We start from the raw sequence: 21,330 nt of genomic DNA, 5'->3' as shown, positions 1-21,330 counted from the left end.
GGAAGGAGGTCTGGTGGTGGCAGGACACAAACAACTCACACAGCAACTCCTGGCTGACCTGCACCTCACCCTGCTGGAGCCCTGGCACTCCAGGGACACCCAGCCCAGCCCTGCTGCCTCAGACCCCCCAGCAGGCACAGCTTCACCTCCCTGAGACCACAAGGACTCTCTCCAGAGAGATTTTACAGCTCTGATCTTTCAGACTTTTCTCCCCAGAGAACACCTGGAGATTCAAGTCTGCTCTGCAGCATTTACATGGCAGGAAACGCTGAGCCCATGCAGAGATACTGCTGACAACTGCTCAGTCAACAAGGAAATGAGAGGGCTTTGTAATGAGGGATTTATCATGGGTGAGAGAGGAGCAAACATCACTGAGAAGGGATTTCTCAATGCAGCACAGCTCCTGTGCATTCCTCTATCTCCAAACGTGTCCCCTGATGCTCTCCCATCCTCCCTGTTTACATCCCATCAGCTTTCATTGCCAGCAGTTTCACTGTTCCCTGAGCTCCTCTGGCTTACATTGCTCACTAGACCGGCTGATAGTCCCTGGAGGGCTCTGCCATGAAATGTGAGGTATTTGGGAATCCAGCACAGTCTGCTCCAATTCACAAGACTGTTCTGCCTGATTGTGTCCCTTACTGTCCCCCACAGAAGGCCACAGGCACAGCTGGCTTTGGGTTTGACACTGTACAGACAGAGAGAGGCAAATCCTGCCTCAACCTATTTGCAGCTTAAATATTCACACTGTATAGGGAGCTACAGAGGAAACACAACTGCAAATAATGCTCAAGGTCAGATTAACAGCTCATGAAATTATTGCAGTTAGTTGTATTTTGGTGATTTGAAAACCAATTGGTGCATCCCTAAATTGATAAAATTAACACATACTTGACTTGTTATATTGTTACATCCTTAAGTTATTATGTTGTTATATCCTTGGACTGATAAACTGTTATGTCTCAAGTTATTACATTGTTCCACAGTCAAGCTGTTACCCTGTTTCTCCTTCCTTCTATTTTAAAATTCTTTTTGAGGAAGTAATTTTTAACAAAACCTAAAAATATTTCTTTGAAATTGCCCAAACTGTCATTTTCTTCCCCTTCAATTTCCTTAAATATTTTAGAGTAGGTAAAAGATGGGTTTAAGTTCTTCCACCCCAGATACTCCTCTCTGCCAGAGACCTGGGTTCATTAAGCAGTTTGCTATAATATAACTTTGACCAAAGAGTTTCGCACCATCCCTGCCATCAGTTCTACCAGCCCAGTTCAAAAGAAGAGCTGAAGAATTAACAAAGATACTGATTTTCAAGCTGGTGGTTTGCTCCCTGGCCCAAGTTTCTTTTCCTCCCTGCCATGTCAGGAAACAACACTCATGGTACCATTTGCCTTTATCATATTTACACTGCAAGGATAATGAAACAAATCCAACCCAGTGTCAGGCAGCAGGGAGACCAAACACATACATTGATATGAACAAGGAGATACACAGTGAAACAGTGCAGGAAAGGGAGGGAAGGAGGAGGATTCCTCACCTTCAAGAGAGCGCAGGAGGGCTGCGAGCTCTGCAGGGATCTCCAGCAGCCCCACATCCTGGAGAGAGAAACAAGTAAGCAAGTCACTGGCTGCCAGCAGAGGAATCACATAAAAACCCTGAGCTGACACGGAGTGAAACTGCCTTGGAAAAGCTGCCAGGACAGGGATGGAGCATCTGAGCCAACCCAGTAACTTCTGCCTCCACGACATTCAGAACTGCTGTGAACAGGGAGGTATCACATCAACACAGCTGTGTGACATGAGTCAGCAAAGAGGGAAAAGGGAGCAATTCCTAAATAAAGAATCAACTGCCACAAGGGGAATGACAGGAAAGTTGGCTTTCTTTGACTCATCTCTCCTAACAAGTCTGGCATATTGCACTGTAGAGATTGCACCTGAAGGGTAAGGGCTGTTTCCTCCTGCACTTTCCTGACATTTTTCTTTTGATTTTCAGTATCCAAAAGTGCTACAGGATAAAAAGAGACCTGATTCTGATCTTTGATGTGTGTTGGAGGTTCCTAAGAAAGTTCAGATCTCTACCTGGGTAATCCAGATGAGAATCTGGCTAATGAGACTTGATTTTCACTGGTTTGCACCTTGCACTGCTGCAGGGTAGGGAGCAAATGGGCCAATGCAACAGTGTGTCAGCACCACAGCATGTAGTGTCAGCTCAGGGCGTTTCAGACAGAACTACTCAGATTAAGGCACTATAAAACCAAGCCAAAGTCACAAAGCCTGAGCTTTTAGGGTTTTTTTTGGTTTCTTTGGTTTGTTTTTTTAAGATCTGCATAGTAAATCCTCTTGTCACAGCACATTCTTCTGACACCTCTCTCCACATAAAACTTAAAGACAGATTCGCAGCATTTTTGATCAGTTTGATTTTGCTCACGAGAATATACTTGACTTCAAGTCTGGCTTTTCAAAGATGTATTCAGGAAGTGGACTGTGAAATCCCACAGTTCTGGATCCACACCTGAGGAAGCAGGTGATACAGGAGCACCCAGGGCTAATTATTCTTCTTGTTACTGACACATCTATATAGAATTGTGGTTAATATCAATTCAGATTCCCTTCGATTCAGATTTATGGACACACTGTAGCAAATGCGTGTCCATAAATAATGGCATTAGTTAGAAGTGTTGATACAGGTTAAATGTGCTATGAAGCCTTTGATACATCCCTTCCTCTACATCAGCTTCTGTTAATATATTTATGCAGAACTATCTCATTCCCACCCTTCAAAATGGAACTTGGTCATCAAAAATACTCTCCCCTCCAACTCTGAAGACCAGGTCTGGTGCTGTGAACAAACACAGTGCTCTGCCTCAGGACTGATTTACAATACCTGGCTGTGCCCAGAGCTTGGCAAACACTGAACTAATGAGATATTTCTGTATTAGAAGGCCCTTCATACCAAGCTAACCTGCATTCTGTACTAGGTTCCACACATGTGTGCACCCCCTCCAGGTGTTCTGCTGTTCCCCAGCAAACCTGTGCTGAGGAGGCACAAGGGAGGGAGAACACCTGGAGAACCTGATTTTTTTGATCTCAGACCCTCCCAGACTGTTTGACAACTCACCATTCCTTGTCTGGGACTGTTCTCTGTGTCACCACAGGCCAGAGAGCTCCTTCTTTGTTTCCTTTCCCTTAACTCCTGCTGTTAGGAGATGAAAAGAGGATGGAGGGTGGGAAAAGATGTGTATGAATTCATGTCCAGCTATTATGAGGACAGATGCTGGGGGTGGCCAGGAGCTGGTGTCCTGCTCCAGAAGATAAAATGACAGAACAGCTACAGAGCTTTCTTGGGACCCCAACACAGTGTATTGAGAAGGGGCTGCCCAGGCAAAGACATGAGCTTTGCTGAAACACCTCCTGCCCTGCACGACACAATTCAACAGCAAGAGCCTCCAGCACCTGCCCAGCATCGTGCCACACCTTCCCCTGCTGAGCATTTGATGTGGCTCAGGACAAAAGAAGCACCCAGCAGCTGCCAGAAATGTTCCCTCACCTCTCCAGCATCAAAACACAAGATAACAGCCTGAACACAGACAGATGAGCTTGTCCATGGAGAGGAAACCCTTTAGAAGGGTGGGAGGGATACCAAAAGCTAAACTCCCTCACAGCTCTGCCCTTTCCCATCCATTCTATGGTTCCCCAGCCTCATCACTCACCTTACTCCTGCTCCAAGATGGGGAAGGAGGGTCTCTGTCTCTGCCTCTCTCTCCTGCCTGTCAGTGGTGCAGAGCAGTGTGATTACATGGCAGGTTATGAGGGCTGGGCTGAGAAAGACAATGACAAGCTAAAGTCCAAAGGGCAGGGCCGTGGGGTGGGGGGAAAGGAGGAACTTTGCAGCAGGTGAACTTTGAGACCTTTGCTGCTGCTACTGCATGTACAGAGACCTCAGCAAACAAACACTGAAGGAACAGAAATAGATTCAGAAGAGCTGCACTGTTGTGGTTACCTGGGAGAAAGAAAAGCTGGATCCTGTCCGAATGGGAGGGGCAAGAAACAACAGAAACTCACACTGTGCTGGGCGTGGCAGGAGAGGAGGCACCTCTGCAGGTTTGTATCAACACCACTGTCCTTAACCCTCTGCCCCACCATGCCCTCAGCCATGCCATGAGCTGTGCTGGGTCCTTCCCTCATGAAGCTGACAGCTATGAGATGTTTGCTGCTACTCTAGGGATGAGCGGTCTGATTTCCTCTTTCCAATTCTATTTTAATAGCTTGTGCAGAATACATTATACCCATTTGGCAGAACCATCCTGTACACCATTTTCCATCTTCTCAAAAACCTGCCATCCTGTTCTCACCCCAGCTGATTTCCAAGAGGCCAAAGGCTTGAGCAGCCTGAGGCAGCTGTAAGGGATCAGGGGAGGATCATTGTGGACTGAAAAATCTTGCATTCCAGTCACCAGAAACTGAACTGGGCAACAAAAAGAGCAAGAGGAACAACTCCTTACAGCTTGAGCAGAACAGCAGCTCTGAAGATCACAGATGGAACCAGCTCTTGTCTCATGTAGGGCAGCCTGGAGAAGCTCACAGAGCCAGACCCATGAATCAGCTGTGTTTGCAATACCTGTGCCAATTCTGAATGTAATTTAGAGAGAGAAGGGTCCAGCCTCTGTGCTTCCTTCATTTGACTACATTTATGTCAGACAGAGGGTGAAGGACACCTCTCTGGATCATTCCCAACAAACCTTCCAGAGCCATCCCTGCCCTGGCCTCAGCCAGTCCCCAGCTCACTGTGCTTAGGGCAGAAATAGCCCCTCCTGTACACCTTGTTCTGAGAGGGCTTTTATTACCTGGCAGCGCTTCCTCCTTTGAATCAAAGGTCTGGAGATTAAAATCATGGTTTTAAATTGCACCAAAGCCTTCTTCAGCCTCCTGTAACGCTTCCTAGAGGATGAGAAAAGAAAAGAATTGGCTAGTGAGGGAAGCATCAGCCACAAACACACACGGAGCAGGCTAGGAGCCAACATGAGGAGGGGCCTGGACATCCCCACCTGGCTGTCCCTTGGCAAGGCCAAAGGGCTATCCCTTGGCTGGCCTTTGGCTCCTGACCTTGCCTGGTAGCCTCGGAAGTGAGCCTGGATGACCGTGACCTTCTCCTGGAGGACATGGAGGCGCCGACGGTGAAGGAGATGTCGGAATTTCCTCTGCAGAGTGACAACGGCCCAGCTCTGTCTCTGGGTCCATCGTCTCTCCAGCAGCTGTCTGGCCTTCTCCTTCAGAAACACCTGGGCAAAGGCAGCAGCTGCTGACCCACGAGGGAAGCAGCAGCTTCTCCCAGAGCTGATCAATAATACAAACTGCTGCTTTGTCCCTTCGTAGCCCTTAAGGGTTCTTGCTAAGGAAACTGGGGAGGGCAGGAGGCACAGGTGCAGGTGACAGAGACAGAGGTATTTGGGGAGGACAGGGAATCAGGGAGTGATGAAGGTTAGCAGGCAGCAAAAGTAGAAGCCCAGGAATGCTGGGTATATGGAGGACTTGGCTGTGGGATATGCCCACTTGGCCATGCTACAAAAGCCTGGAGCTGGAGTCTCCTGTTAATCTGAAGTGCTAAAAATGCCTCTTTTGTACTGGAGACAAGAGGCAAAGGTGAGAGGGGAAGGTGTGCAAGGCCCTCCCTCTTTGGGCAGAGACTGAGCTCCTCTCCATGCTTTGCCAGCCTGGGGGGGTGGGGCTGTGCAGTCCAAATGGGATTCTCTGTAGGCATCACCTTTGTCACTCCAATCTGATAGAGATCCGAGGGGTTCCCCAGCACGTGAGCCAGCACTGCTGCACAGCCTTCCCTCTGCCCCAAGCTGCTGGGCCTGCTCCCAGCCAGGAGCCCGTACCTGGGACAGGAGGATGGGGTGTGACAAAAACCAGGGCTGTACATGGAGCCCTCAGAGAACAAAACATCCAGGCTGGGGGATCCCAAGCCAGGACACCCCTGTACCTGGCCAGGAAGCTCTGGAATGGCAGGCGGACTGGATATCCCTCCTTCTGAATGTGGATGGCCTCCAGTATCCCGGCATGTCGCAGCTGGCAGTTGACATATTCCACATCAAAGATATTCGACAGCTGCAAAGATACAGCAGAGGAAAAAATGAAAAACAAGAAACAAAGAAAAATTAAAGAAAGGAGAAAGAAGGCAGGGAGTTTAGAAAGGGTCTCCTTCTCTTGTCCTGTCTTTGGACTGGACCTTGCCATGGGCTGTGGGCCATGGAACACAAAGCCCAAGGATACTTTGGTGCCAAGCTGACCCTGGCTTCTGCTCCTGCAGCACAGGATTGACTCACATGGCCACAGGGAAGGGTGGGACACAGAACGGGGAAGAAAAGTCTCAAGGTGTCAAATGAAACACGGAAGTTAAAATCTCAGCTGTGAAAGGAGAGCTGTTGGAGAAGAATAAAGGAACTGAGAGACTCCATGAGGACCTCAGGGTGCTGCCCTACCTTCCTGGGATTAGGGGTGATGCACCGGATGAAGAAAGCATGGCTTCTGGAAAACAGAGGCAAGAACCTGGATCACCCTCCTCTCTGTGCTGACCCTGGAAGACTTCACACTTCTGGGTGCCAACAGCATCTCTCACCCTCTCAGCTTGGCTGTGAGGTCCTGCAAAGACTGCTGGAATTTGGACACCAGTGTGGAGGCCTGAGGCCTGAGCCCTTTGCCCCTGGCCCCCAGCTCCCTTTGCTGACCATAGGCAGCTTTAGCCCTCTGGAAAATATGAGACACCACCTGCAAAAACAAAGAAATTACCAAAACTCTCTGAACTACTTGGAAAGAAGAATCTCTTCTACTTGAAACTTAAGAGGGCCATTTTCCCTTGCCCCTGGCAGTGTCAGGAATGCAGCTGCATCCTTGAGCAGTCTGTGTGGTTTATATATAAAATGCATCAATTGTGGGCAGAGATAATTTGCTCAATTCCCAAGTAAATTCAGTAAAATAAATCTCGTGACTTCTCCAGGTTCTCCTGACACCTGATCAGGATCTTTCTTCTTCTCACATAAAGATAATGAGTGGATCATTGGGTGTCTGCAATAGAGATGTTCCTCCTAACCCACTGCAGTACCTTGAGGCGGCTCTGGGAGAAGATATCCAGCACCTCTGGCCGCAGCTGGTCACGGTTTTTATTGAGAAACTTGTGGACCTGCAGAGGCAAAGTCTGATTTGATGCACCATTCAGACCACTCAGGCAAACACCCCTGTTACACACACTCGGACTGGGGGCAGGCAGCTGGAGAGGTGGAACAAGAGAAAAGCCCTGGAGAATGAAGCTGGTTCTTCCTGCTGCCACCAGGCTGGAGGGGACAATGACTGCTGCTTTTAGAAGGGATTGCTCCTTTTCCCCTCCACATTGCCCAGCAGGCTTTGACCTCTCACTTTTTTTTCTGGCAGCAAGAGCTCTCCTGGATTTCCAGGGCTCTGAGGCTGTTGTGTCACTGAGGGCAATTCCTATTTTGCTTCTGCCCAGAGGCAGCTTAGTTACCTCTCTTAATAACAAACTCCTCTCTTCTGCTAAACTGATGCTCTAGAGGGATGTGCAGTCACAAGAGGAGAGCTTTGATCACAGAGCTGGTCCATCAGGACACCCAAAGCTTGTCCCCAGCTGCTCCAAGCCCCTGCCAGCTCACCTGGTAGGTGACAGGGCCAGCGTAGTGCTGCACAGTGAACTCTGGCAAAGGCAGCTTGGGCTTGGTGTACCAAGGGCTGTTTCCATGGTGGTAATGACACTTCTGGAGGAAAGTGTGATCTGTGGCCTGTAAAGGAGATGACAAACACATTTCCTGATGCTGCAACACACTCCGTAGGCTGAAAGGCCGCTGTTAAACCAAAGGTAAAAACATGGAATACTTGTGCAATCATTCTGGAGCATAGCCTCGCCTTAACCATCCTATGAAAGGGATCCCAGGAGAGGCTGAGAGCTCCTCACCTGAGTCAGGGATGTCTGGTCATCCAGGATGCACAGGATGCCGTGGGGCTTTGCAGTAAGGAAATCCAGGCACGACTCGCTGTACATCTTGGAAATAGGAATCCAAGCTAGCTGCTCCTGGCTGTATTCCTCCTGCATGTTAAAGGCCAAATCCAGCCATGCAAACAAGGAAAAATGGAGGGAGTTAATAGAGGGTTTGAGTTGTTTATCAGGAAGTTAATGTTTCATTGCTGTTAGGAACTTGCCTAGAATTGTCTGGTTTTGTCTCATGAAACTTCTCCTAAAGCCACTAATGATTTTCCTGATTTGAGAGAGGAAGGCTGCTAAGCTGAGTGATAAAGTGAACTGTAAAAGGCTACAAGTCTGATAAATACACTTTCATCTCCAGGACATGAGTGGTACAGAAAATGCTACAAAGAAGCCAAACAGGCTTTTAAAGTACCCACTGAGATCTGGGCTCTTTGACTATGACCAACTCACTTATCTGGAAAAGGGAGCAAGGTACTGACAAAATCTCCTTCCCTTCATTTACTGCAGAACTAGTAAAAGATACTAAACAGGCAGCTCTTTGGACTAGGATTCCACGGATATTGCTCAAGAGGACCATCCAGCCTCCTGTTCCCTGCTGAAGGATACTCTGAGGATGCCTCAGCTCATTCCACGTGTGCTGCCTTCAGGTGGTGTGAATTCCACTGAGTTCCACTCACCTCTTCCTGGGCAATGACAGTCTGGCTGAAGAACCACTGCAGGTGCTCATTGGCAAAGTTGATGCAGAGCTGCTCCAAGCTGTTCACCCCCAGATCCTGAGAAGACAAAAAGGAATCATCCCTTCCAAGGCCCAGGGAGCTGTGGCTCCCTGTAAATGCTGCACAGGCTGAGCTGAGCTGCTGGTTCTGGTCAGTGTGAATGAACCCCAACAGTTCAAATCATCTTCTGGCTGGTTTGCAAGCTCTCAGCCTGGCTTACTGACTAGGCTGAACAGCAAGAGATGAGACAAGCTGTGAAGGAGCATAAAGAAGAGAAGATCTACTCTTGGATGCACAGCCCTGTGTTGTATTGCATTGGTGTCAGCATTCATTGGGACACACAGGTTTTAACAGGAGTCCCAAGTAAAAAACTCCAAGGCCATGATGACCACATGCCCTCACTGCCCAGGCCATAGCAAAAGAACATGAACAATGACCTCAAACCCATGGATGTCCACAATGCCCACGGCACAGTCGGATTCCAAGGGAGCCAACCACTCATTGATCCTCAGCAGCAGCCACTCAAAGAGCAGGTAGTACAGAGCCTTGGCAATGGAGTCCCTGAGTGGGAGAGGGGAGAAGAACCAGTTACTGCAAAGACAGCACCCCTGGGTGTATCTCACCCACCCAGACATCAGCAGAAGTCACCTGGCATCAATGGCTCCTTCTACAGACAGAGGGGTGAAGATCCGATCGTAAGATGTAACCTGGATACATAAAGAGACAGAATTTACTGTTATCATCTCACAAAAACACCTTTTTTCTTTTTTTTTATCAACAAGGCAGTCAACACAGTTAATAAATGGATATTTGTTCCTATTTGGCTGAGAATTTACCCAGGTATCAAAAGAAAAACTAAACCCAGAATTTTGCTGCCAGAGATGGGAGTCAACTGGCCAAAGTGATAAACCTGAAGCCACTCATGTCAGAAAAGAGCCCTCCTAGATGTGAGTCCTGCCCTCTTTACAGAGCTGCCTTGAGGGGTTCAGCCCATTCCAACCATTTTATTCCTGCTGTTACCTCCCAGATTTTGAGCCTTCTAAGGTTAGGACATTGGGGCAGGACATCCCATGCTTCAGGAGGAATGAGAAATCATCTGAAGGGTACTCACAGTGACACGATGGGTGACAGCTCTCTGCAGGAATTCTGCTGAGACACACAACAAATTGGCCACAATCTGAATCTCGGTGTCACTGGCAATGGCTGCATGCTCAAAGGATTCTTTCTAAATAATAAAGTGTTCTTTATTATATGTTACTATCTATCTATGTATATTACTATATATTATAGATAGGAACAGTGGAAGGGATACAAGGTCCCTCTTGTATCAATATTGTCAACAGCACCTCAGCTGCACAAAGCTGGTCACAGCCTGGGTAGAACTTCAGGTTCATTTTGGCTCCTTAAAAAGCCAACCAAGCTCTAATGGCCTTTGGTTGCCTCCATCTTCTGTCCCTGCCTAGACCAGTCCAGAGCCCAACACTAAAAGGACAGAAAGGTCTTCAAAGGATGCCATGTTCAGTCAGGAATCATGTCCTCGGTCCGACCACATGGGAGAACAGCAATATTCAGCACAAATATCCCGTTCCCAAGCTGTCTGGGTTACTGTACCTCATAGGAGGTAAAGCAGATGTTCCCCAGCTGCAGAATGGCAGCCAAGACAGCCCAGGTGGAGCTCAGCTGATCATCAGAGAGGTTGATTCCCTCCAGAGCTTGCACCAAGACCAGAAAATCCTGACTGTCCTCCTTCCCCATCACTTCACATGCTCTGCCCTGAGAGAAAAGGGACAGATAATCGTGATCAGCCCCAAGCAGGGGTTAAGCCACCGGCAGGAATCTTCCGAGAAGTAGTTCAATGTTTTAAGGACTGGAGGAATCTGAAGTAAAGAGACCAAAGACACCACTAGTGGAAACTCAACACTTGTGAGGGGCCAGTCTCTTTTCTCTCCGGAGTTTTGAGATTAAGGTCTCTCTTACCCACACATGCCAAGCTCCTGTTGTAATTCCAGTACGAGCTCCCCAGGATCCCCCTGCCCACTGCTGGGGTGCAGCTTGAGAGGAGAAGTGGTGCCAGAGTCCTCTCTGAAGTAAATCATGGCAGAGTTGCTCCCCCAAATGGTACTGGAACCCAATGTGTCAAGGCAGATGGGGTTCCATGCACCCAGAGAGCCACCCGGGGTTACAGCCTGTCTCATCTCGGCCACGGAGCTTCACTACAACATGGGCTTAGCACTCCTCTGCTTCTTTTTTTCTCTACAGGAGGACACTCCCAGCAACTGCCTGTGACCCTAAGAGTCACAGAAATCCTGGATCGGGGGGTTCTGCACAACCTGTTTGTGTTCAAGGGCATCCTTTGACCACAATTCCCAGCCTCCCAGCAGATTCTGGTGAGACAAGGATGAGGTCCAGGCAGCCCTTGGGCTTCTCCTTGCCAAGATCCAAGAGAGATTTTGTCAGTCTTTGCTAACTCTCGTACACAATCTGATCTTGTCCCCTGTCCTTCTCTGCAGCAGGCTGGGATATTCCTGTTAATTATCACCCTGAAGACTTTGCTACACAGTGCTTTGCCAGCCAGGAACCACTAATCACACATTAAGGGCTGGGCTCTTAATTGCCCTCCATCCTTGAGTCATTAATGGCACTTGTCCATGCCTCGCCTGAAGGCGAGGTGATAGCAATCACTGCCGAGGATTCCTCCTGACCGCAGCTGCTGTGAAGAATTTGAATTTGCCACCTGGGAAAGCTGGCTCGCGCTGAAATAGGAAAAATCTCTTGCTATTGTTGTGACCTCCTTGATTATGGAAAACAATCTTAAGAAAACCCAAACAAAACCCACACACCAAAAAAAAAAAAAAAAAAAAAAGAAAGAAAAAAGAAAAATAAAAAAAAAGATGTTCCAAGATTGTGACTTGATGTAAGTCTGACAAACAAATTTCTCATTTAAATAATTGCTATCAGCAATATATTTCAGCGGTTTAAAATCTGCCCCCATTGACTCAGTCAATAAAGCAGGTGTTTTGCAGAAGGTAGAAAGAAATCCTCCCTGCAATCCCACAGGAAATTGCAGACTTTCGAAAGGAAAGGCAGGGAGAAAAGGGGTCTTCCACCACACGATGGAGCCGTGAGTCTACACAACTTGTTAAAGTCCGTCCTTTCAGAGTAGAGGGGCCTGAAAGGTGAGAAAATGATCACAAAAGAGACAAAGACGCTGATTCTTAGACCAGGTATGAGAAGGAGCAGAGTATGAGAAGGAGCAGAGCTGACTTTAGGATAGTCCTGAGAGTCTTTTGCAGGGGAGCAAAGTGATTTGGTGCCTCTCTAACCAAAAAGAAGGATGCCTTGGCTGTTTCTCTCTGCCATCTGCTGCAGAGCACCCTCAGCTCACTCACCTGGTTCAGGTAAAAGTAGGACTCTGCCTCCTGCAAGTACATCTCCTCTTTCTGTTCCACGGGCAGCCCTGCCAGCAGCTCGTAAAACACGTGGTAGTTCCTCTCACCATGGGCCTGATGAGACACATTCATGGAGTTGATCCATATCCAGCTCCAAACCCCTGCAGAACACACTCACAGAGCAGGACACAGATGCTGGGGTCAGCAGGATGAGGCCAGAACCACAGAATTTGAAAAGTTTCCAGGGTTTCCCACTGACACCTTAAGAACATTCCATCTGAGAGCAGTCCTTGTCACACAGCTCTAATATTTGACCATTTCCACACTCCAGACATTAAGAAAAACTAATTGAGGGAAGATTTAACTTTGAGTAATCCCTAATAAGTGGCTTAATTCAACCTGTCTGAGGCAGAGAAACCTCCTATTTTATTCAAATAAAAGAAGTGATCACGCTGTGCTACACAGAGGGGACACAGTTCTTGCTAGTAGAAGAAATTCTCATACTAATTCCCAGCCCTGTTGTTCAACAGTAAATTTAAGATTAAATGTTAAGGGAGAGAGGGGGCCACTGGTCCTCACCTGAAACACCACACGAGACTTCTCCAGCAGGTACTGGGAGATGGATGTTCCCACCACGATGCCACTGAGCACAAGAAAACAACAGATCCTGTCAGAAGCTTGGGACAGGTTTTCTGCAGACAAGAATGATCTAAGGGACATAATCTATGTGAATTTCCAAAATATTTTGTCCAAATGGTGGGACTTTCAGGGAAACCAAGCAACCATGGAATAAGAAGGAAAGTCCTAGCATGGGTAGGAATAAAGGTGAATCCTCTTAACAGTCTGAAACAACAATTAGAGTTCCACAGAGTGTCTGTGCCTGACCTGTGAGTGCAACTGAGGGTTTGATAAGTGATCTAGAAGAGGAGCTGAACAGCAGTGGGACAAAGCTTCCTGTTTGTATGAAATTATTCAAGGCAATGAGGATGAAGGCCAACTGTGAATAAATGCAGACAGACCTTACAGTGCAGAGTGAGTGAGCAAGGAAATGGCACATGAAACCCACCGCAGATAAATGTGAAGTGATGGGTACAGACCCAGCTTCACATACAAACAGACAGGCTCCAATTTAACCATTGCTCCTTAGGACTGAGACCTGAGGGTTTTGACAGACAGTTCCATGAAAGAATCAGCTCAGTGCTTGACAACAGTCAGAAAAGAAACCCAAACAAACCAACCAAACCCAGAAGTTCGAAAGGAGGCAGGCTCAAAACAGAAAGGTGCTTTTCACAGAACTGGTTAGACCTGTGGAACACTTGCTGAGGGCTGCTGCAGAGGCATGAAGTGACGTTTGTATGAGTCCAAGAGGAAACTGGAAAAATTCTGGAGATTCAGGAAAACTCCTGAGCTGCAGCAAATGTTGAAGAGCTCATGAGGTGTTAGGGAAAAGCATTGTGTGTATTTGGGCTGCTCTTGCCTCAGGCAGTGCTCGAGGCCAGTGCTGGGGACACAGCAGGGTATCAGATGGGTTCTTGGTAGAAACCAGTCCAGCCTTTCTTATGTTCTTAATCTAACACTCATCTTGAGAAGTAAGATCTGTTCTTTTGTGGAGGAAACACAAAAAAAGCAAAATAGGGGTGTGAACTCGCCCTCTTCCTACCCTGACAATAACAAGAGCGAAGGGGAGGGAGGGTTATTATGTGAGCTCTCAGCACTGCCCCACCTGGTCTCACCCAAGCACCCCTTGGCAGCTGGAGGGACCCCAAGGGGATTCTTCAACTCACTGTCGCAGGTGGACATTCAGCAGCTTTCCAAAACGGCTGGAGTTGTCATTGAGGATGGTTCTTGCATTTCCAAAACTCTCCAGGATGGGTAGGACATTGCAAGACTGTAAAGAAAAGAGGGAGGGAACACTTCACTAGCAATCACAGGGTTCTAAACTCAAAAGGGGCTTATGTACCTGTTGGTTTGAAAATATATTAAGAAATGGGACTTCATTGATATAATTCTTGCATGGGTAAAAGATGTCTTTTTAAATATATCCTGGTGTCATTAACTCCAGCCAGTGGTGAGTTGCTCTGGGAGCTCTTTACCCTCACTGCTGTAATCTTTCACTTTACTTTTGCTCTGTGTTTGTTCAGATTCACCTCCCAGACTCTGCTAAAGGCTCTCAGTTCAAACAGATACAGAGCTTTTCACAGTATCAGATCTCCCAGGTATTAAAATACAGAACTACAGATACACCAGCTGTCCTTGTGTCTTTATGGGAGCTTCACCTTGGACCACAAGCCCAGCCAAAGAAATAACATCAGCAGCATGGCCTCTCTCCCCTGTCTTTGGCTTCTTTTCCCTGCCCAACCCTCACAGCCTCCAGCCAAGCTCAGTTGCCTCGTACCTGTCTGATCCTGTGGCTGTCAGATCCCTGGTACAGCATGGTCAGGTATTGCACAATGGCTTTGGCAGCTTCTGTTTTACCAGATCCACTGTGCCCACTGCAGGAGCAAGAGGTGAAGAAGTTGGTATCAAAACAGAGGTACCTGATCTAGGCACATCAGAGGCCCTGCAGCAGCAGATCAGAGGGCTTGGGCTGATTTACAGCTGGAGATCTACCACCCATTATTGAAACACCGAGACAACCTGACAAAATGGGCCCAAATAGGATTCCCCTGGGGAATGCCAGACTCCTTCTCTCCCACTGCTCTGAAGTGAAACTAAATTCAAACTGTATCTGTGCAGAGTGAAACAAAAATCCACCTTGTTCAGGTTCTCCACTGGCAGCCCTCACAGAAGAGCCAGAAGGATCAACTTACAAACAGTGAAATACAAAAGTGGAAGCTTTACACGAAGAAATTAATTTTCAACAAAGCCCTTCACTTCCTACCTGATGAGGACACACTGCTCCTGCCCTGATGATTGGGACAGCGTGTAGGCCCTCTCTGCTATGGCAAAGATGTGTCTGGATGGACAGAAAGAAACCCCCGTTAACTGACCCCACATTTCCACCTCACAAGTGCAGCACCGAGAGGTTCCTCATTGGGGATCTACATTAGAGATGGGCCAGTGTCTTGATCAAAGGAACTTGACCTGAAAGTTACAGAATGGTTTGGGTTGGAGGGACCTTAAAGACCATCTCATTCCTCTGCCATGGACAGGGACAACTTCCACTAGACCTGATTTTTCCAAGCCCTGTCCAGCTTGGCCTTGGACACTTCCAGGGATGAACTTTAGCTCTGTAGAATTACAGGCCCGAGCAACTACAGCTTTGCCAAATGGGCTGTTCACTTCCTGTGACATTCCTCCAGAGAATGAATCCATTCTACCAGAGAACTGGAGGAAAGCAAAATACTTTCTGGAGCACAAACAGAACAGGGTTTAGAGAGTTATTTGAGAAAGAGAAACATACGGGGCGTTTCTTGAGAGAGTCCCTTGCTGGTACTCGGTAGCCACATCTTCGGAGTAGATACTGAGGTCTTTGAAAGGATTCACAGAAATCAAAATTTGCCCAATGTAAGTCTAGGACAAAAATAAGAAAGGGGAAAAAAACTGGTGGCTTCTTAGAATTTTCTGAATGAGGAATGCAGCTGAATGCATATATTAATACAAATATAGAAATTCCCTTTAAAGGAATATTGTTTATTCTGACTATCCTGCCAACTTATCCAGGGCACAGCTTTTCAGTGGTGATTTTCAAATCTCTGTTATTAATAATTTGGGATAAGTGAGCACTCACTGGTCTGTGGTCATCTTCTCTGGCCACTGTCTATTCTCCAAGCTCTACAGGAAATTACAGGCACAGGTTTGAACACCTGAGCCAGTAAATGGAAAAGAGAACAATTAAACATCCAGAACCAGATCTGGACTGCAGCACTGTGAAATGGTTGCAGAAACTCTAGGGTTTCTTCTCGAGATTCACAATTTTTAACTCAGAACTTCTTTGCTAGAATAGGTGAGTCCTACTAGGAGCAGCTGAAGCTAAAAAGGAGCCCAAGTAGCTTGCAGGTTGGCAACAAATACCAAAACTACAGAGAAACTCTGCAACACTCAGATTTTACCCCAAATATTTCATGCTACCTAATTTCTGAGCAAAAGCTGTGCGAGTATCCTTTTTATCATCGTTCCCAGTAATGAGTGAGGTACTTGGTGAATTATTAAAGCTTGATGGCATCATATAAATTATTTTCTCTTAAAGCTCATTGTTCAGAATGAATAAGCACTGAAGAAAACCAAACCAAACATCACTATCCATACGTAAATGAGATTGCGATGGAACCTCTTCTTCAGGCACAGCAGGACTGAGCTCTCACAGACTTCCCTACAAGCAGAGGAAAGGACTCATCAGCCACGAGCTTCACTTGCATGTGTTAATATTAAATATTAACCTTTCTTCCCTCCCAAGGATCACAGAATATTCTGAGCTGGAAGGGCCCTACAAGAACCATTGAGTCCAACTCTTAAGTGAATGGCCCGTATGGGGATGGAGGATTTTGTGGGGAGCTAGGACTGAAACTCTTCACTGCCTTCATGTGGTTCCAACATCTCCAGGATTAAATACATCAAAGAATGGAGCATTTAAAGCTCAGAACTTCCTCTGTGTGGTCACAGCTCCCTGCACAGCCTTTACAGGTGCTTATCTCAACAGGATGACAGGAGGGAAAGATGTGTGAGAAACAGTGTCAGGGGCTTCTCTTTCAACAAAAGCAGTGAACCAATGGTTTAACAGCTCTTAAAGATGTAGGACCTGAATTTTTCACAGCTGAAGGCAACAGGAGCCACTAAAGCCACAGATGCCAATATCAGTAGGCAAAGAACATAGAAAAGTGCCTCTCATCCTGCAGGTTGTCTTTTCTTACCACTCACTTCATACAATAAAAATGGCGCGTTAAATTCCCAGTTCTGTCCTTCTGCTACACCACAGAAGTCACATCAGCCTCTAAACCTCATTTCCCCTACCCATTAAGTATTTTGGGGTTTTATTTTGGATCCCATTTCAGGACTGGGAACCACTTGAGACAGCGTTCTAGGGATGCACTGTACCAGAAGTCTGTTAACCAGGCTGAGCTGCTGTCCCTGGGGTGTGACTGCAGAGGTTCAATGTGCACTCTCTGTGCAGCAGAGCTTGGGGACACGCTCTACATAACAGCCAGGCGTTCCCTCTGCACCTCTGCTTCTCCCCAGCAGTTCAGTGTAGTTCCATAACTTAAATACTAAAATTCAATCTTGTACTTAGCTTTTCAGCAGAGCATCAGTTACACAGCTATGATATGCATCCGATTAATTCTATTTTCTCCCACAGAGAAAAAAGATATTTTCTCCTATCTAGGTAGGGATCTATTATGTGTTTGCTGTTGTTGAGCCACCTTTGCAGGATAACAAGCAAGCCCCTGTGACCTGAATGAGCTGCAGACACTGAGGACACCTACTCCAGTCTGGTAAGATCCTCAATCTCCTCAACTTCTGCACAGTGCTCTTCACACACGTACACCTGAAATGCACAGATACATGACAGAAAATCAGGGGAAGTTCAGTTCCATTCCAGTGCTGGGGACAACACCTGTACCTGTTTCTGCGTGAACTCCATCTCCAGCACGTTGTCAGTGACATCTTCTGCCTCCCACTGGTCCTTGCAGACCCTCACACAGCTGCTGGCCAGCTGGGGGTCCTTGGACAGGGCCCATTTGCTCAGGTTCTCGATGGTTGGCCATGGCAGCAGCAGCTCGGAGTTCAGCCACACTGCAGGGTCACATCCTTGCCCCTGCTGCTGGGACCAGTGCACACAAGGAGTGACCACAGATCCTGCAGTCTGCAGGACTGAGCCCTCCTTGACATCTACCTCACTGCAATAATCTGATGTGTGAATTGGCTCCTCTTCTCGATGTGGGAGGAAGCCCTGCTCACCGATTCTCTGGCTGGGAAGGTCACATTTGGATCTGCAACCCTGTTGCACAGGAGGGACAGATTTTCTCTCTGATGGAGATGTCAGTTTCTGTAGGGAATAACCATTGCCAGAGTCCCTGGACAAGGAGTTCTTAGCCTTAACCAAGCTGTGGACTCTGGGGAACACTATAGCACACTTGGCATCAGTAGCACCGTTCTTCTCATCCGAGCATGGAAAGGAACTTTTTCCATGAAGAGGGGAATCACCAGGAGGCAAATCAACATGTCCCACTTCCTCTACCATTTTAGGACCACCTTTGCCCTCCTCTAAGGAAGCAGAAGATCCTTTGTCCTTCGGCTCAGCCCTCCCCAGCTGTCCAGCTGCACCAGGGAAGGCTTTGCCAGACTGACCAACCCACCCCACAGTGCTCAGAATCTGGATTGCCATTCTGCTTCTGAATCCAAAAGGCTTGCTGCTCCTCTTTTTCCCAAATTTCTTCAAGAGCCATCTGGAGATACCAATTGCACGTGCCACACTCAGCAGTCGAGCTTTCAGCCTTACTTTCTTGGCAGGTTTTTGGCCAAGCCAGCTGGTGACTTTTCTAAAAGCAGAACGGGTGTGCAAGTGCTTGGATCCTTCCCCACCGTGCACGGGTTCTGTTTCAGAAGGTGCCTCTGCAACCACTTCTTCTGCTTTCTCTTTTTTTGCCTTTGTAGACTGGCCTGAACTCTGTTTAAATTTTCCAACAACTTTTCCAACTTTCTTCTTCTTTCCAAGGAGGTGCTTATCAGATGTTTTTTTTGTAATGGTGGAGCAGCTTGAAGTATTTAATCTCTTCTCTTCAATACTCTGAGCTATGTTGGGTTCTTTTTGTTTACTGAGAGTTTCTAGAGTCATGGATTTTGAACAGATGCTTTCAACATTGTTCAGGTCTGAGCTGCTTCCCAAAGCCATCTGGGCAGGATTTGGTTTCTGGCTTGGTGATAGTTTGGTCTCGGTGGTTTTATGTTGGTTTTTCAGACTCAGGGGGATTTGGGATCGAGAAGAACATTTCTTTGTAAGCACCAGTGCTGGTAGGCCCTGCCTGCTGCAGTCTGAGCTGTCCCTCTGTCTATGTCCAGCCTCTTCACCTTGTTCTGGGATCTCACACTTTCCAGATTTCTCCTTCAATGTCCTCTGCTGCTTGGAGAGGAAAGAGCCATTTTGCAGCTCTCTGCCTTCATTCACCTTCTCTTCCTGTTCATATTTGCTAAGGTGAACGTGGAGTTTTGCTTTCACAGCATTTGGGAGTGGTTCTGGTTCATTTTCTTTTACTTCATCAATGTTCTCTGCAGTGCTGCTCTCCTCACTGCTGCCAGAATTCACGCGTCCATCTTTCGACATATCTTCAACTCTGTCATTTTCTAATATATTTTCCTTGTCTACTTCAGTATTTCCTCTGTTCTTAACACTCTTAACTTGGAGTCCTGAAGTGATTAACTGATCATCTGCCTCACTGCTCTCAGCTGGAGCACATTTTGGTTGTCTCAGCACATTGTCTGGCTTCCTCATCTTCTCCTCTGCTTCCAATCCTGCAAATTCAATGCCTTCAGCCTCAGATTCGATTTTTCCATCTGTAGTCACCTGCTCCCTTTCAGGTTTAATGGATGCTTCCTTGCTTTCATGAGCCAGTTCCTTGTAGCCTTTTCCTTCACTCACAGGAGGATCTTTGAGCACAACTTCTTTCTCACTGTGGCCATCTTCCTCTGAAGAGCTGCTCTTCTCTTCTGCAGAGCTGCTCTTCTCTTCACTGCTGGAAGCGCTGCCCACCACAGCCTCCTCTGTATCTGTTTTGTGGGTCCCATGGCCTTCACTGCTGGAGTCAGAGAAGGAGTTACCTGAGGTTTCCAGAATATTTTCATCCTCGCTTTCAGCAATGACAATCCTGGCAAGTTTTTCAGCTTGCTTTTTCCCACTCCTCTCACCTTTTTCCTGTGCTGTACTGCCTTGGGATTGAGAACCTGATTTCTGCTCAGAAGTCTCCTTGAAGTCCTGATTCCCTCTGTGCCTTCCCCTGGGGTTCTGTGCCTTCTCTGCCAAGTTCTCTCTCTGAAAAGAACCTTCAGCACCTTGCCCTATGATGGCCTTTGCAGCCCCCAGCTCAGTGCCTGTTTCACCAACACCAGGTCTCTTTCCACACCTCTTTTTAAAACTCTGCTTCTTTCTGTTTGTGATGGCTTTTCCCTCCTTGTCACTGCTGTCCTCACTCTCCTGCCCTGATGCCATTTCCTGTTGCTTGCAGGCCTTCCCTTTCTTCCCCTCCAAACTGGACACTCCATGTTTTCTCCCCAAAGCAGATTCACTTTTATCATTTCTCCTGCAGGCTCTTTTTCTCCGGAATAACTTCTTGTGGTCATTTTCTCTGCTTTCCTGAGGCCTCCCCAGCCTCTGGATTTTTAAGGGCTCTTCTCCAAGGCTGTCACCTTGTCCAGGCAGTGACTCATTTCCCTTCACTTGGCTTCTGCTCTTACCTTCCCTCCGCTTCCCACAGTGGATCTTTGAGTCTCCTGAGGAGTTTCTCTCACAATTGAACACCTTCTCTTTTCCAGCCTTTTTCTGCTGAGTCTTGGCTCGGGAAGGAGGCATTTCCTCAGTGTTCAGGAGTAGGTGAGGGCTTATCTCGACTCACCTGTGAAAGGAAATGTTGTGCATTTTGCTGTGAAATAAGCTACAAAGGGAGGCCAGATGCTCCTGGGCACTAATTTGCCTCACTTCTGTGGAGCCAAGTAAGTGTTTGCAGAGCCTTGCCTGTGCAGTGCCAAACTGACTGCCCTGCTCCACGTTAATCTCTGGGTTATTTTGTCACAAACCACCCTGATTTTCTTCTTTTATTAGAACCATACCATCATGGAATATGATGAGCTGGAAGGGACCCATCAGGATCATCCAAGTCCAACTCCTTGCCCTGCACGGGACACCCCAAGAATCCCATCATTAAGCCATGTGTCCAAGATCTTCTACAGCTGACAAAGGTTTGGACACACTGTAGTTCAAGATAGAATGATTGTTTTATTTTAGTTTTTGCTTCTCCAATAACCTTCTCTGTGCTGAAGAAGAGAGGAACACATCTAATGATCTCTGTGAAATAAATGTCAGAAACAAACACTACTGCAGTGTGTCTTAACCTCCACACAACTGCCCTGAGTGCACTGTCCTTGCCTGGCAGTGTGGGCAGTGTTCAGTATCCCAAGTGTCAACCTGTTTATCTCTGTGTCTTTCCTCTAATCATATGCATGGAATAAAGGATGTAAAAGTGCCCAAAGGACTGGTCCTGATCTTTCAGACTGATACAAAACATCACTTCTATCCTTTCCAATTATACAGA

The 21,330-nt window shown here is 47.3% G+C and overlaps 1 protein-coding gene across 1 annotated transcript in view; it reads right to left on the bottom strand.

Annotated features, from left to right (window-relative positions):
- MYO15B (myosin XVB) overlaps window positions 1-21,330 on the bottom strand; it is a 45,910-nt gene that overhangs the window by 21,852 nt on the left and 2,728 nt on the right. The window contains exons 2-25 of the mRNA XM_042032236.1: window positions 17,638-20,634; window positions 17,512-17,586; window positions 16,340-16,403; window positions 15,495-15,604; window positions 14,973-15,047; window positions 14,487-14,583; window positions 13,876-13,979; window positions 12,671-12,734; window positions 12,092-12,205; window positions 10,314-10,475; window positions 9,792-9,927; window positions 9,351-9,612; window positions 9,140-9,263; window positions 8,664-8,759; window positions 7,957-8,088; window positions 7,658-7,783; window positions 7,096-7,173; window positions 6,613-6,761; window positions 6,476-6,521; window positions 5,977-6,101; window positions 5,755-5,872; window positions 5,097-5,272; window positions 4,838-4,931; window positions 1,532-1,742 (exon numbers count right to left, since the gene is read on the bottom strand). Coding sequence (XP_041888170.1) covers window positions 1,532-1,742; window positions 4,838-4,931; window positions 5,097-5,272; window positions 5,755-5,872; window positions 5,977-6,101; window positions 6,476-6,521; window positions 6,613-6,761; window positions 7,096-7,173; window positions 7,658-7,783; window positions 7,957-8,088; window positions 8,664-8,759; window positions 9,140-9,263; window positions 9,351-9,612; window positions 9,792-9,927; window positions 10,314-10,475; window positions 12,092-12,205; window positions 12,671-12,734; window positions 13,876-13,979; window positions 14,487-14,583; window positions 14,973-15,047; window positions 15,495-15,604; window positions 16,340-16,403; window positions 17,512-17,586; window positions 17,638-20,591 — 5,692 coding nt within the window. The 5' untranslated portion in view covers window positions 20,592-20,634. The remainder of the gene's footprint in view (window positions 1-1,531; window positions 1,743-4,837; window positions 4,932-5,096; window positions 5,273-5,754; window positions 5,873-5,976; window positions 6,102-6,475; window positions 6,522-6,612; window positions 6,762-7,095; window positions 7,174-7,657; window positions 7,784-7,956; window positions 8,089-8,663; window positions 8,760-9,139; window positions 9,264-9,350; window positions 9,613-9,791; window positions 9,928-10,313; window positions 10,476-12,091; window positions 12,206-12,670; window positions 12,735-13,875; window positions 13,980-14,486; window positions 14,584-14,972; window positions 15,048-15,494; window positions 15,605-16,339; window positions 16,404-17,511; window positions 17,587-17,637; window positions 20,635-21,330) is intronic.

This window comes from Corvus kubaryi, unplaced genomic scaffold (assembly GCF_017639235.1).
Source record: "Corvus kubaryi isolate FWS band 111438036 unplaced genomic scaffold, C.kubaryi_AGA036_p1.0 37353, whole genome shotgun sequence".
In the NCBI taxonomy this organism is placed as follows: Eukaryota; Metazoa; Chordata; class Aves; order Passeriformes; family Corvidae; genus Corvus; species Corvus kubaryi.
This window is presented reverse-complemented; position numbering and strand designations above follow the sequence as displayed.